Genomic DNA, 13,406 nt, shown 5'->3' with positions numbered 1-13,406 from the left:
CACGCAAGTCCGGGGAAAGTAGCCCGGGAAGCCAGGCTGCGCTTGCGCGTATTGAGGACCGGCAGGAGGCGGGGCTTAGACCCGAGCTTCTCAGGCCGTGGTGCAGACCGTGCGCTGCAGCTGGGCTCGAGAGACCACCAAAAGGGAAATAACTTCCTTATGTGGGTTGATTTTCACCCAAATTTTGTGATGCTGGAACTACTGCTGACCCCATTTCTCAGGTTACAGGAGTAATAAATGGTGGTCAGGATTGGAACCCAGCAGTCTTGTTCCAGGAAACTGCTATTAATTGCTGGTGGAACAAAGATCTATTGTTTTATTGTGGTAGGTGCTGCCCAAAGCATGTTAAAAGGATTCAGCCTCTGCCCTTTAGTTGCTTATGGACGAGTAGAGTGAGTCCTCCAGTTGTAAACAAAATGGGGAATATCCAAATAGGTGTTTGGACCTTCAGACCTAGGATCATGTGATAATGAAAAGCCTCACCCTGTAATTTAAAAGGATTTTACATCCATGATCTCAGAATTGCCATATTCTTCATTCCACCTTCACAGGAAGGATGGGACAAGAAGTAATTTGCTTACAAACTCCCCACCCTTTTATGGGACTATTGTGAGGCTTCTGGCGTATCAGTCACCCCATAGAAGCCACTTAGTAGAAGTGTTCCCCAGTTCTTCCTTCCATGAATTCGAAGATGTCAGAAAGAGTATTCAGAATTAGGAAGGTTGCTGAGAGGAAGACACTTTATTAGGAAGTGCAAAGAGGCTAGAGGCAGGTGCCTGTCCTTTTTGCCCAAGCAATGAAGAATGTTTGAGGAGATAATTCTTAGCACTGAGTAAGTTCTAACACGAGCACACAGTTCTTGGCCAGGTTCTGCTGCCAGTAGGAAAAACAGGACGAGCAACAACTTTTCTTTCTAGGAGAACACACAAGCCAGGAGGGAAACCAAATTCAGTACATAAAACAGGTTACCCATTCATTTTCTGACAGGCAGTGTTTCGTAACTTGATTCTAAATCTCATTCTAATTACTCCTACAAAATGCTAGAAAACAGTACCGACCATACTAATATTGTTTATATGTAAAAGGAAAATACCAATATATAAAACAGTTCAAATGCATACACATATTTGAGGGCATATTAAATATCCTTTGAAAAACGTCTTTAAGTTTTCTCTAAGCAAGGTTTTTTTATCTTTGAAGTGGAATTTGAGAATGCATTGTAGTACTCCCATATCTTATCATGACTATTCCAGATCCCTATGTCTAAACTCATCTGAAATGGCATTAGTACATAAAATCACATATACAGAAACTTTTGTACTAATGTCAAATTACGTGCAGCCCCCATGGAGAAGTAGCCAGAGTAACAGAAGTCAGATGTTCTTGGGTTTGAATGCTTTTTTGTCATTTGTCTCCTATAATACCTTGGATACGTCACTGCTCTTTCCAAAAGTTTCTATATGTGTGGAATGAAGACAATGTTCTCCTTGTAAAGCTGTGGAATTAAATGAGCTACTAGGTGAAGATCTGAATTTAAATCCTAGGTCTACCACTTACTAGCTGTGTGACTGTGGAGAAGTGACTAGTCAGTTCAATTCAACATATATGGATTGAATGCAAAGTACTGGGGATGCAGGACAGACAGGGTCCCTAACCTCAGGAAGTTCACATTTGGTGAGGTAGACAAAAATTCAGATAATCAGAATACAGTGTTAAATGTAATGATCTGGTGTTTTCTGATAATTATCTCAGGTTGATCTTAATGAGGTGCTATACTACACACAACACTGGTACAATGACTAGTGCTGAATGTTAGAGGCTTTTTTAAGAGCACAGACATTTATCACTTCAACTGCAACAAGCACACCTTTACATGTCACACTATTTTACTCATCTCTCATTTCTTCCTCAAAAGTGTATATATCCTTGGAATACAATTTGGACTCAATCCAACATTTTTTACTCCTTCTCCAACAGCTTTAGCATAGCCCAGATCATATGGACAGATCACCAGTTAATAAGATTTTTGAATGATAAACGATCATTATATAATATGAAGGGAAGGCCAATAAAAGAAATTTGTCTAGAGCTGGGAGCTGGCTGCCTCTAACGACCTTTCAATTGAGGCAACAAGTTTTAAATAATTTCATCTGAACTGAAAGATGCGTAGAAAAAAATTAATCTCACTTTCTAGATTTTGGTTTATCAGTAGCCATTGGTTGTCCTTGCTAGGTATGCAGCTTATAGCAATAATGAACGGTAAAGCAATATAGAAAGATAGCATAAGAAAACCCACTCCCTTTCACCCATTAATGATAATAGTACCAATATTTATTGAATGTTTACCATGTGTCTTTATAGGCTTTAAGGCTTTCTATGTATTATTTCACCTCATCTTCACAACCCTGAGAGATACGTATTATCATATTCCATTTCATATATGAAAAAACTGAGACGTTTTAAAGCATGTAAGCAACTTTCCTAAGGTTGTCCAAGTAACCCCCAATGTATGTGAATTCATTTTTAACTGTATACGGACAGTTATACCAATATTGTAGTACTATATTATATACAACATACCATGTAACAACATATAAAACCTACAATGTTTAAAGGATGAGATTTTAAAATAAATACAAATGGAAGCTATATTCTTCCTTCTTCCCATTAGCCTACTGTACATATACCCCACTTTGGAGACCATTGCTTTGTATCACAGGAAGTCAAAATCCAAAAGCAAAAGAAACTGAAGATTATCAGTGGTTTTCAAACTTGAATGTGTACCACAGAATCATTACCACCCCAGACACACTTATAATAGCAACACCAGACCAATAAAAAGTTACAGAGGAACTTGGGCTCTCTTTGAAGCTACGAGGCATTCACTCCCCTGCTCTTTGCACCGAGCTTTGCAAATTTAAAACTTGGGCTCTGAGCCGGCTTGGGGGATGGAGAGGACTTTTTCAAAGTCCACAGTATAGTTCTGGGAGTCTCAACTCCTAGAATCCCTTAGGCAAAGGCATGGAGAGGAAATACTGCTTTCAAGGATCCTTGCACTGGCTGGACCCAGGCACCTGAGAACCTCCTACAAATTCAGGAATAAAGGCCAAGGACACTTAAACATTCAAGGCCGCTAGGAGTGCCTGGAGTTGATAAGCTGCTAAAAATCCATCTACTACAAAGTGTTAAGTTCAAATGACATGCTTTTTCTGCAGACAAAGAGCAAGCACATTTATCATACTGAAACCTCACCTTTTCTTTATTCCATAATAGGCAAAATTGTAAAACGGGACTAATATTCAAAGCAGTGACTATCAGGTATTTTCATGTATTAAAAACAATTAGGATTTTTTAAATTATGGAACTCTAGCTTTTATAATAATGCTAATAACGTCTGAGAGAGTAACTGAGTTACAGTTCTCCAAAGGGGTTAAAACCTTCTTTTTCATTTCATACTTTTTCCCTCCCCAACAGAACCAGGTTAAAGCAAAGTTAGAATTTCTTTTTAAAGGTTTCAGCTTCAAAATCATGAACTCCTATAAGCTGATGCCATATTTGGAAGAGAACAACGTCAAGAAAAATAATCAAAACTAAATTCCTCACCAGTCATGTGATCTGACTGTGTACTTACATATACATACAAACCAGCTAAGCCACAAGGCACTAAAAAGGTGAGACCGTGGATATTGCGGAAATTTTGCAATGAACATACATTTGTTTACACTTTTCCTTCACAATTCTACTTGGACTCCTGCCTGAGGAAAATTTAAGTTGATATAGAACTTATAATCTTTTGTCAAATATCTGCAATTAGTCACATATCAGGGAATCCTTTTACCAAGTGAGGGAAATACAGCCACCTTTAGCTCCAGAGAGCTGGCTTAAGAGCAGAACGTGTTTCATTAAGCAATGTGTACGAAGATGTTATACTCTGAGTTAAATGCCCTACTCCAGTGACATTTTTATTAAGGTTTTCTGATGGTTACAACAGCTAAACTGAATAAAAAGTTAAGCCAGCCCCTCTACCTCTCACACTTACTCATTCTTTCTCTCTTTATATTTACACACACATCTTTTTTAAACATTAACTTCAGCTTTTCATGCCAGAAGCAGAAGGTATTAAGAAAATGCCAGTAGATTCCAATTCTTAAATAAAACTACATACCAAAATGTGAAAAACTGGCAGCCCCAGACTCAAATCTAAGGGGAAGAGTATCCTCATGGACAATGGCTAGCCACTCCTGCCTGCTCTAAGAATTTAGCACCATTATCTACAAAGCACCAAAATGGAGCCTTTTACTAAACCAAGGGTAGCTTTTTACCCTAGACTTCATTTTAACTACCATTTTCCCCAGCTCCTATCTGAACAAGCACGATGCTAGCTGATAGTTTTATAAAGCAAAGCGAGGCAGCATAGGGCAAAGTGCTCATACACAGCCAAGTTACAGTTAGAGGCTTGGCTTTCTAGCTTGTGATTCTTAAGATGCTGATGTTACTCAAGAAGCAGACCCCACAGCTGGCTTCATGGGATTTATAAATCCCAGGTACGTAAGAGCTGGCTCTGTTCAAACAAAAACCATTTTACACGTAGGGGATGCCTGCCTTGAAAGAAGCCCTGCAGTCACAAGTGCACTGTGACTACCAGTTGAACACCATGTGTACACCTCTAAGGCTGAAAAGACATGAAATATATCAAATAATAAAGTGTCTAAAAGGAGCTGGAGAGCACTTAGCCATTATCATTTAATTCTCTACTTTTAATTCTATGCTAAAAATGAGTGTCACTGTGGTAAACACCAACTGGCACATGAACCTATTATTTCACCTACCACCGATCTGTCTTATGCCAAATACAAACACCATCAAACACTACGAGGGCTCTTCAAGAAGATATTTTGGATAGAACTGTATATTTTGGGTAGTAAGTTGCTAGAATTGTAAAATAAATATACAGAGAGTACAATACTTTGCTCACATGCCTACCAATATAAATATATTTAGATAAAGAGCAGAAAACATTTCAGCAAAGATAATTTTAGGAAAATGCAGATTGAATTAATTTTATTTTATAAGGAATTTAGAAAACATGAGCAAATATTGATATTGCATTAGAAAACAAATTAGTCTGTACATCATTCAAATTTTAAAAATCAATGAGTCAATGTGACACTAAAAAAAGTAATAACAGAAATGTTTCACTTTGGAACAAAATACTATCAGTGGTTTATTACAACTAGATACACAAACATAAAGGCAGTTAATGCTAAAATGATATAAAACTCTGAAAATCAAAGTGATCCAGCAGGCTGAGGGGAGCACCAATTGCCACCAATGTGGGATTGCCACATATTCTATCAAAGGAATCAAACCATCACTAGGTAATAAAAATAAGCAAATAAATAAACTGAAGGAAAAAAGGAGCCCAAGATGCCTGGAATTTTATAGTAAAGAGTTTATTTGGTTCTATTGTTATATATGTTTTACCTGTTTTCTTCCTCTAAGAAACAGAGTGGATAGATGAGGGGTCCAAGAATATTTCCCAGTTATATCTTAGTTTTTCAGTATGGATAACTTGATATTGAAGAAATGATTGATACTCCTTGTCATTTTAGTCAATTAATGTATTGTTAAAATGATTTAACAGTTATAGTATGCTTTGATTTTTTTTTTGTCTTTTCTAAAAACTCCACATCAAGAATATTCAAAGGAACTTCTATGTCTCTTAATTTAAGAAATATATCCTGAAAATGTTTTGTCCAGAGGTGACAACAACAATATGAAATTCTAATATATCAGTGGTCTGGAAAGAGTATTAAGTGATCCAATTATAACAATTTAAATTAGGACATTCAGAAAATATATCTGAGGGCTCAAAAATATAATTTATGATTCCTTGTGAACTAAATTTCACTGAGAGATGCTTATGTCTAAGCCTAAAACATAGGTATCATTATGTCTGAAAAATTTTAAGAAAATTCACAACCTACTCAATAATCCTGAAGAAAAATCTAGTAGGGTGTTTATATGTTCAGATGTAGAAACAAACATTTTCAAGGGAAAAATGGAATCACATTAATATTTACAGGCTACAAATCACTTTCTTTTAAGAAAGATTAGAAAAGAGTTAGTAGCTAGGTGTAGAGCCAGAAGTTGTGAGGGGAACCTAAAAGCAGTAAATACTAAAACTCTTTGCAGTGTAAAGAAATGCAAAAGACTTTTATACTACAAATCTTTAATATTACAAAACCCAAAAGCAGTGAAATTATTGTCCATTTACGATAAAAATTGAAACAAAAACTCTGAACCCATTTTGTAAAAATTCTATTATAACATTCTTAAATCCAGTTCACATTGTTCCACTGAGTTAAGTAAGATTTAAGCTCAAGAGGGACACAAAATTAGACAAAGATTTTTATCTTTTCTGAAGAGATGATCACAATTTCAATACAAGAGGATAAGATAAGGTGAACAGCCTCTTAGCAACTTGTGTACTTTATTACCTTCAATAGAAAGTGCAAATACTTCCCTTTTTTTCAACTTCTGGAATATTACCCGAATATTTAAAATGCTGATGTTTAAGCTTTACATTAAAGGACATCGTACTCTGCTTTAAATATAATTTGATAATCCTGGGGGTACTTACTGAAAGAAGCTTTCTTTAGCAAATACTGGTATCTTCTATTTAAAAAATCAGCAAGACAGAATTTTAAAAATCTTAATTTATAATACATTATAAACTGCAGACAACAAATGCCACATGTTTCACGACCAGCAGAGGTAAAAAGTTTTTTTCCAGATGTTTTATAAGACTTTGTATCTTCCTTTATTTGTTGGTTGGTATGAATTTTGCTATAATAGAAAATAAAAGATACATGGTCAGAAAAAGCAAAAAAAGAAAAAGGAAAGAAAAGAAACACAAATTAAGGTAATTTCTTTTACAAATGTATAAAACTATCAGATATTTAAAATAAAAAATGTTAATATTACATGGAAGAAGAAAGACCTGTTCAATCAATAACTAGTAATTTCTCTGTGTTCACTGGACTACTCCTTGACAACTGTTTTGAACCAACTTAATGGTGGTGGCATCAAGGTTCTTTTTCTATTCTTGGTGAAACAGTCTTAAGCACTTGATTTACAGGTTGTTTTTCTTCTTCCCCTTTGTTTTGTGTATCTCCTATTCTTTAAACTTTTTATCCCCCCAAAAGAACATTCTGTAAGAGGAATTTTAGAAAAGCTCTCAAAAACACATTCTTAGAAAAAGGATCAAGTTTCCATTCAAAGGCCGCTCACCCCAATGTACACAGTAAGTACAGTTTACAAGCTTCAACTGGCACTAAAGATACAGAGATGTGTCTGCCTCCTTTGGAAAGGTGATCTATAAAAGGTGGTTTTCCAAAATCAAATTAACTCCTTACCCAAATTTAAAAACACTGACAATACCTGTATTGGTAAAAATGTAGAAAAACTGGAATTTTCATACAACACAGGAAGGAGTGTAAATTGGTAACCACTTTGGAAAACTATTCAGCAATACCAACTTAAAGCTCAACTACACATACTTTATAATTAGCAATCCTACTCCAAGGCATATACCCAAGAGAAAAGCACAATAATGTGTATCAAAGAGACATGAAATAATGTTTACAAAAGTGTTAATCATAAAAACCAAAAACTAAAATAACCCCAAAGCCCAATATATAAATTGTGTGGTGTAGTCATGTAATTAAATACTACAAAGCCATGAAAAAGAATAGTGATCACGTCAGTGTGCTTGTTCCTTTGTGAAAATTCATCGAGCTATATGGTTATGATTTGTATACTTTTCTGTATTTATATTATATCTAATAAAACATTTATTAAGACAAATAAATAAGTCCTTGAGGCTTTCACTCACCAGCCGGATCAGTTCTTCTTTTATGAGCCTAGTGATTTCTGCCTTTGCTTTCTGTACAGCCAGTTCGTTGGCACCTGGTGAGCGAGTGGAAAAACACGGTTCATACTACTAGAATTACACTGGACGTTTATCCACGTCATAGGGATCCAGCAGGAATACTAAGAGTGACTTTCAGGAACACCGTACTGCCTGCCAAGATAGCCTTTCAATACCTGGTGAGACATCTTCCATCTACGTAATGGCTGCTTATTATTCTCATTACTTTTAGAGCTTCAAATGTAACCAACGAGGTCATATTACTTGTACTATTAAGTGTTCCTGGTAGGTTGATTAAAAAGAGTAAAGGAAAGACTAGCAATTTGTCCAAAAGAGAATAAGAAAAAGTTAAAGGGAAATATAACTTCCTTGGTTCATTTACTTAACAAATATTTACTGGACGTTTATCATGTTCTTCAAAATCGGCAAATGTTTCAGAAAGGTGTCATCTGAGCAGTCTTAAAGATGAATAATGGAGGGAGAAGAGATGACATGGAGAGTATTTTACAGAGGGAATCACCTGTGTAATGGTATAAATTAAGAAAGGCATGCTTAATTACTGAGGATTAAAAAAGCATATCGTGCTGGGGACAAAAGAGTGTGAGGGAACACAGGAAGATAGCCAAGGGGATGAGGCAGGCTGGAGACATTCATTCCTAGTTATTAATTCAAGAGACATTAAGCACTCACCATGTATGATATCATTATACATGAGAGAATCATTATACAAAGAACTGGTTCCTGCTCTTTATGATCTTGTAGACTACTATAAAAAACAAACTTGTAAAGATATCACAACAGGATGAGTAGCTAGGAAGTAGTCTACCAGAATAACTTTTAAATATTACATCTTCCAAGCAGCTTTCCCCAATTTCTCCAAGCAATTAAGTATTTTTTCCTCAGTGCTCTCACTGGATTGTGTTCATACCACCATGAAAGCACATTTTGTTAGGTAGAATGGACAAAATATTTTTTCTGATTAGATGTGAAAGGTGAAGAAGAGATACAAAGTATGATGCTAAGAGTTGAGTAAGCAAGTAAAGTAAGAATAAAGAAGACACTGAATCCAAAAGGAAGAACAGGTGTTAGCAGCAGTAATGGTGGGTAAATTTCACTTCTGAGATCACTGTACTTGATGTTCTTATGGGACACCTAGTCAATAAGGTCAATGGAAATACGGACCAGAAGTTCAAGAGAGATGGAGGTTAGGGAGCCATGAAGGGGACGTGTGGAGGAATCTGAAGCCAGAGGACAATGCCAGGGAGTGCAGGGCACACTAAGAGGAAGCAGACTGGACCAAAGAAATAGACTAGAGAGTAAGGACTAGGAGTGAAATGTCAAAGGATAAAAGGACAACTGGGATTGCAAGGTAGAGGACTACATTTTAATCATTCTATGTAAGAAAACCAAATGAAGAAAACAATTCATGAGAAATGGGGAAAATTTCCCCCAGAGAACGGAAAGGAAGCGTGAAGGGGAGAGAACGGGGAGGAAGAGAGAGAGGAAACAGTTTATCGATAGGAAAGAAAGGGCCATGCGTATGGCTGTGAATTCTTAAGTCCTGTAGCTCCACCGGCCACCAACCACAACATTTTAAAATGGTGGGTTCTGGAAGGGAAAAGAGGTGGATGAGAGTGAAGGCAAGGGTAGAAGCAAGAGCCAAACCACACTGAAAATTACAACCAAAATGAAATTCGGGAGGAAAATATGCTAGTTGGCATGAGTTGATGTGAAACTTATTGATATTCTGTGCTATTTTAAAAAGAAGGAAAATGACACTCTCACCTAGATCCAAGTGGAAGAGTGACTTTTCTACTTTAGGTAGAGCCTGACCATTTGGACCAGTTTAAATTTTTGACTTACACAGCTTCTTTAGGTAATAGCTTACATATGTTTATAAGCTACCATGAAAAAGAGGCATTTCCTTTCATTGGTCCTAAAACAACTCTGGCTGCTTTTAAGGGATTCTCCACTAGTAAAAAGAGGGTCACAAAACAGGCTATAAATTATACAGGGTGGCTAGGCACGCAAGTCCTTCCTGTTCTCCTTCCCGCTGCCTGGTGGGAGGCCTGGAGCTGCTGAGCCATACAGAGCCTCCAAGGAGCCAGGCAGTGGGGTCCCTCCAATTACAGAACTAGAAACAGATGACATTAGGCTCCTTCCAACACCTGTTTTCATCCTATTAGTGTTCAGTTGATTTGGTTGGAGTTTCAAACACTAAAAGATCCTTTAAAATCTAATCATCTATGAAACTTTCTAAAGGTTTAGATCATTTTAATTTCCAATCTCCAGCTTTTATTCAGCATCCTATGTCTCTAGAATTTAAGATTTTTTTTGACAAGGTTATCTTTTCAATGGCGTGGGGCGGGGGGAGGGGGTTTGTTTAGATTATAAAAATCAGACATTATTTCCTGAGTATGAGTTGACAGTGGAGAGAAGTGACCAGAACCACTCTAGGTGGATGGAAAAGTTAGCAGAAGCTGTAGGCTTCTCACTTCACTTTGTAGTACAAGAGATGTATTCTGATAAAGTTATATGTACACTGAACTTTGATACATTAATTAGACAATACTAAACATGCATAATTACTTTTAAATTAATAAATTACTCAGAGGATCCATTTTCAAAACAGTCATGTCTCTTGATTTACCTCTTTATAAGGCAGGAATTTAAAATACTGCGTTTGCTTTTGCTTAAATGATACCCATGATATTCAAGCTGGGGCTAAAAGCTGACTCCATGTATACCAAGTTTCATCATCAGATTCCACTGGATGACACTATGTCTCCATCCTGTATGGCCTAATGAACAGAGTAGTAAAGGAGACTTGTCCGGTTCTCGGTGCAAAGATAATGTAATTTTCTCTCCTTAAAGATCTGGGTGCCAACAATCCCCATATTACTACGCTAAGGAACACTGTCACATGATTTAAAAACTCAGAGTCACTAGCAGACCAAACGTCTTTCAGATACATAAAAGGGTGCCATTCAAAAACCTGACTTGAAATAGGTATGAGTCAGTTTCTCAAAGTCACAATCACAAACAAAAAAATGCAATTTGCCTAGTTCTGGCCCCACATCCTTCGTACACCATTTAGAAACATGTATGAATCTTATTATACAGTAGTGGTAGACTGGCAATAACATGGAAAATACAAAGGCTGTAGTGGAGTTTTACCTTTGCCACAATTCATCATTATTAATTTTTAAAAAGTCCAATAGTGAGAGAGACATTGGTGAAAATGGCAGAGCAGAGAACTCCAAAAACCTGTCCCTCCACAAAAGCAGCAAATAAACTTGCAAAAACTATTAAAATCAACTTTATCGGAACTCTGGAAACTAATCAAAAGTTTATAGCAACCAGGCAAACACTTATTAAAAAAAAAAAAAAAACCATCTGAATCTTGGTAACAGAACTTTTCAGTGTTTTAACTTACTCTGACCCCATCAGGCATTTTTGGCCAGGAAACAATTTCTATTTAGCGGTAAATGGGATGCACACTGAACACATGTGTTTCTCTTACTGTAGTCTTTATACTAAGAAGCCACATAAAAACAATTTGAGGTCACCAATTAAAAGGAAAATGACTAAATAGGCACAGTACTAATTTACTTTCTGTGAAATTCTTTGTTTTTGCTAGGAAAGAATCAGATCCTAAAAATAATTCCTAACATATAATTAAATCATTTTTAGTTTACATGTATTTCACTAAGAATATTATTTAAAATTACAAAATCTTCACAAAAATCAAAGGAATGCCAAAATACACAAGAAAAAATTAACTAGTGACAACCCTTTATATGATGTACTTTTTCAGTATATCTAAATAACCTTCCATTGATTTTTCCAATAACAAACTTTGGAGCTGAGCTATCCAATACAACCGCCACCAGCCAGGTGGTTAGTGAAATTTAAATTAATAAAAATTAAATAACGTTTAAAAATTCTCAGTCACAATGGCCATATTTCAAGTGCTCCAGACTCATCACAGTGAGTTCTCTTGGGTAGTGCTGCTTTAGCGAGATCAAATGGATATGCCCATCAAATAATCTGTGTCCTGAAGACAAGTGGCTGGCTATAGGGCTTAATCAGATGCGATTTCCAATTACCAAGAGTCTACCAGGGGCCAGGCAGTGGGAATATAACAGGTAACAGTCACTGCATTCTATGAGAGGAGACACAACAAGTAACAACATACAATAATTTCCATGTGATGAGTACTGAAGAAAAACAAAGCAGGGAAAGAGCTACAGAGCAGTGAAGTGGGATCAGGTAAGGCCTCCTTGTTAGAAATGATGTGCATGATTCAAAGTACTAGACTGGAGTCTGAGATTATACGAAGTGTGGGAGCAGCTCCTTTGCAGCCATCTAAGCCATTTAAGCACTAGATATGCAGACTCTGGGTTTACATGACACATAGAGGAAACGTCTCCACACCTCCCACAACAGTATCCAACAAGTAGTTCATCAAATAGATGAAATGGGTCTGGCTGGTCTACACTTTAGAAGTCTTAGACTGTTCAGGTTAAATATAAACGAAGGGAGGCAGGTTATCCTACTATGTAGTGAGTGGAATAACACATTAGGAAAATAAATCAAAATGGTAACTTTTTTGAATTCATTCATGAATTTATGAAATAAGGTTAAAAAGCAAACCAGATCATTCTGAGATAATGCATTACTTAATATCCTTTGAGTTATGGTGTTAATTGTCCTCTTGTTATTTTTTAAAGGTATGCATTAACTTTTATGGGCATAATTTCAGAGGCAATATTTGCTTAAACATTCATTAAGTGGACTATTAATATAGTGGATTTACTTTCTAACCTAAACTTCGGCCAAAATGTTCTACTTACTAGAAGCATAAACAGATCAATCCTTATTAAAAGAAAATCCCTTTTCTTTTCGAGTTTTCAAATTTGACTGAATTGTCAAAACTAAGAGAGTCCCAAACACAGATCATTCAGTTTTGTGTACGTACCAACATTCTAAAGAAAGTCCTCAAATAATATATGAAACTATTTTATAGGTATTTCGTATTTTCAGTCCTCTCTAGAACTGACCTCACGTTCTTTGTCTATTAGAATGTGAATTAGAGTGTCTGTCTACATTAACCTTGAAACAAAACCAACAGTACATACTTTCAATTGCCAAGTAAATTTTCCGCTCTCCTTCCTTGGGTTCTTTGCCAGGCGGGAAGTATGTGCCTCTGATTGTAATTGCAGCTTCAGAATATTCACTGATTCTCTGCAGAGCTTCCTTAGAGGTAACTTTCCACCTAGCAGTCTATGAAAGAAAGGATGGGGGATTAAAAACCACTTCGTAACAGGATTGAAAAACCTGGTGTATGACAAAGAATAGGTTGCCTAAATCACATTATGGTCAACAGTAAGATTATAATTGACACCAGTATAAATTCATTTAGATCCTAATGTACCTAGAACATTTTCATAAAAATGACATTTCTGCTATG

At 36.3% G+C, this 13,406-nt stretch overlaps 1 protein-coding gene across 2 annotated transcripts in view; it reads right to left on the bottom strand.

The window, feature by feature from the left end:
- Positions 1-6,226: 6,226 nt before the first annotated feature.
- Positions 6,227-13,406, bottom strand: part of DDX46 (DEAD-box helicase 46) — a 38,739-nt gene continuing 31,559 nt past the window's right edge. The window contains exons 21-23 of one of the 2 annotated variants that reach the window (XM_033096557.1): positions 13,075-13,219; positions 7,898-7,971; positions 6,227-6,849 (exon numbers count right to left, since the gene is read on the bottom strand). In XM_033096557.1, coding sequence (XP_032952448.1) covers positions 6,802-6,849; positions 7,898-7,971; positions 13,075-13,219 — 267 coding nt within the window. In that variant the 3' untranslated portion in view covers positions 6,227-6,801. The remainder of the gene's footprint in view (positions 6,850-7,897; positions 7,972-13,074; positions 13,220-13,406) is intronic. The other variant, XM_033096555.1, reaches the window with a different exon arrangement.

The sequence above is a fragment of the Rhinolophus ferrumequinum genome, chromosome 24, assembly GCF_004115265.2.
Source record: "Rhinolophus ferrumequinum isolate MPI-CBG mRhiFer1 chromosome 24, mRhiFer1_v1.p, whole genome shotgun sequence".
Classification (NCBI taxonomy): Eukaryota; Metazoa; Chordata; class Mammalia; order Chiroptera; family Rhinolophidae; genus Rhinolophus; species Rhinolophus ferrumequinum.
Note: the sequence above shows the minus strand (reverse complement) of the source record. Positions and strands in the feature narration are given on the sequence as shown.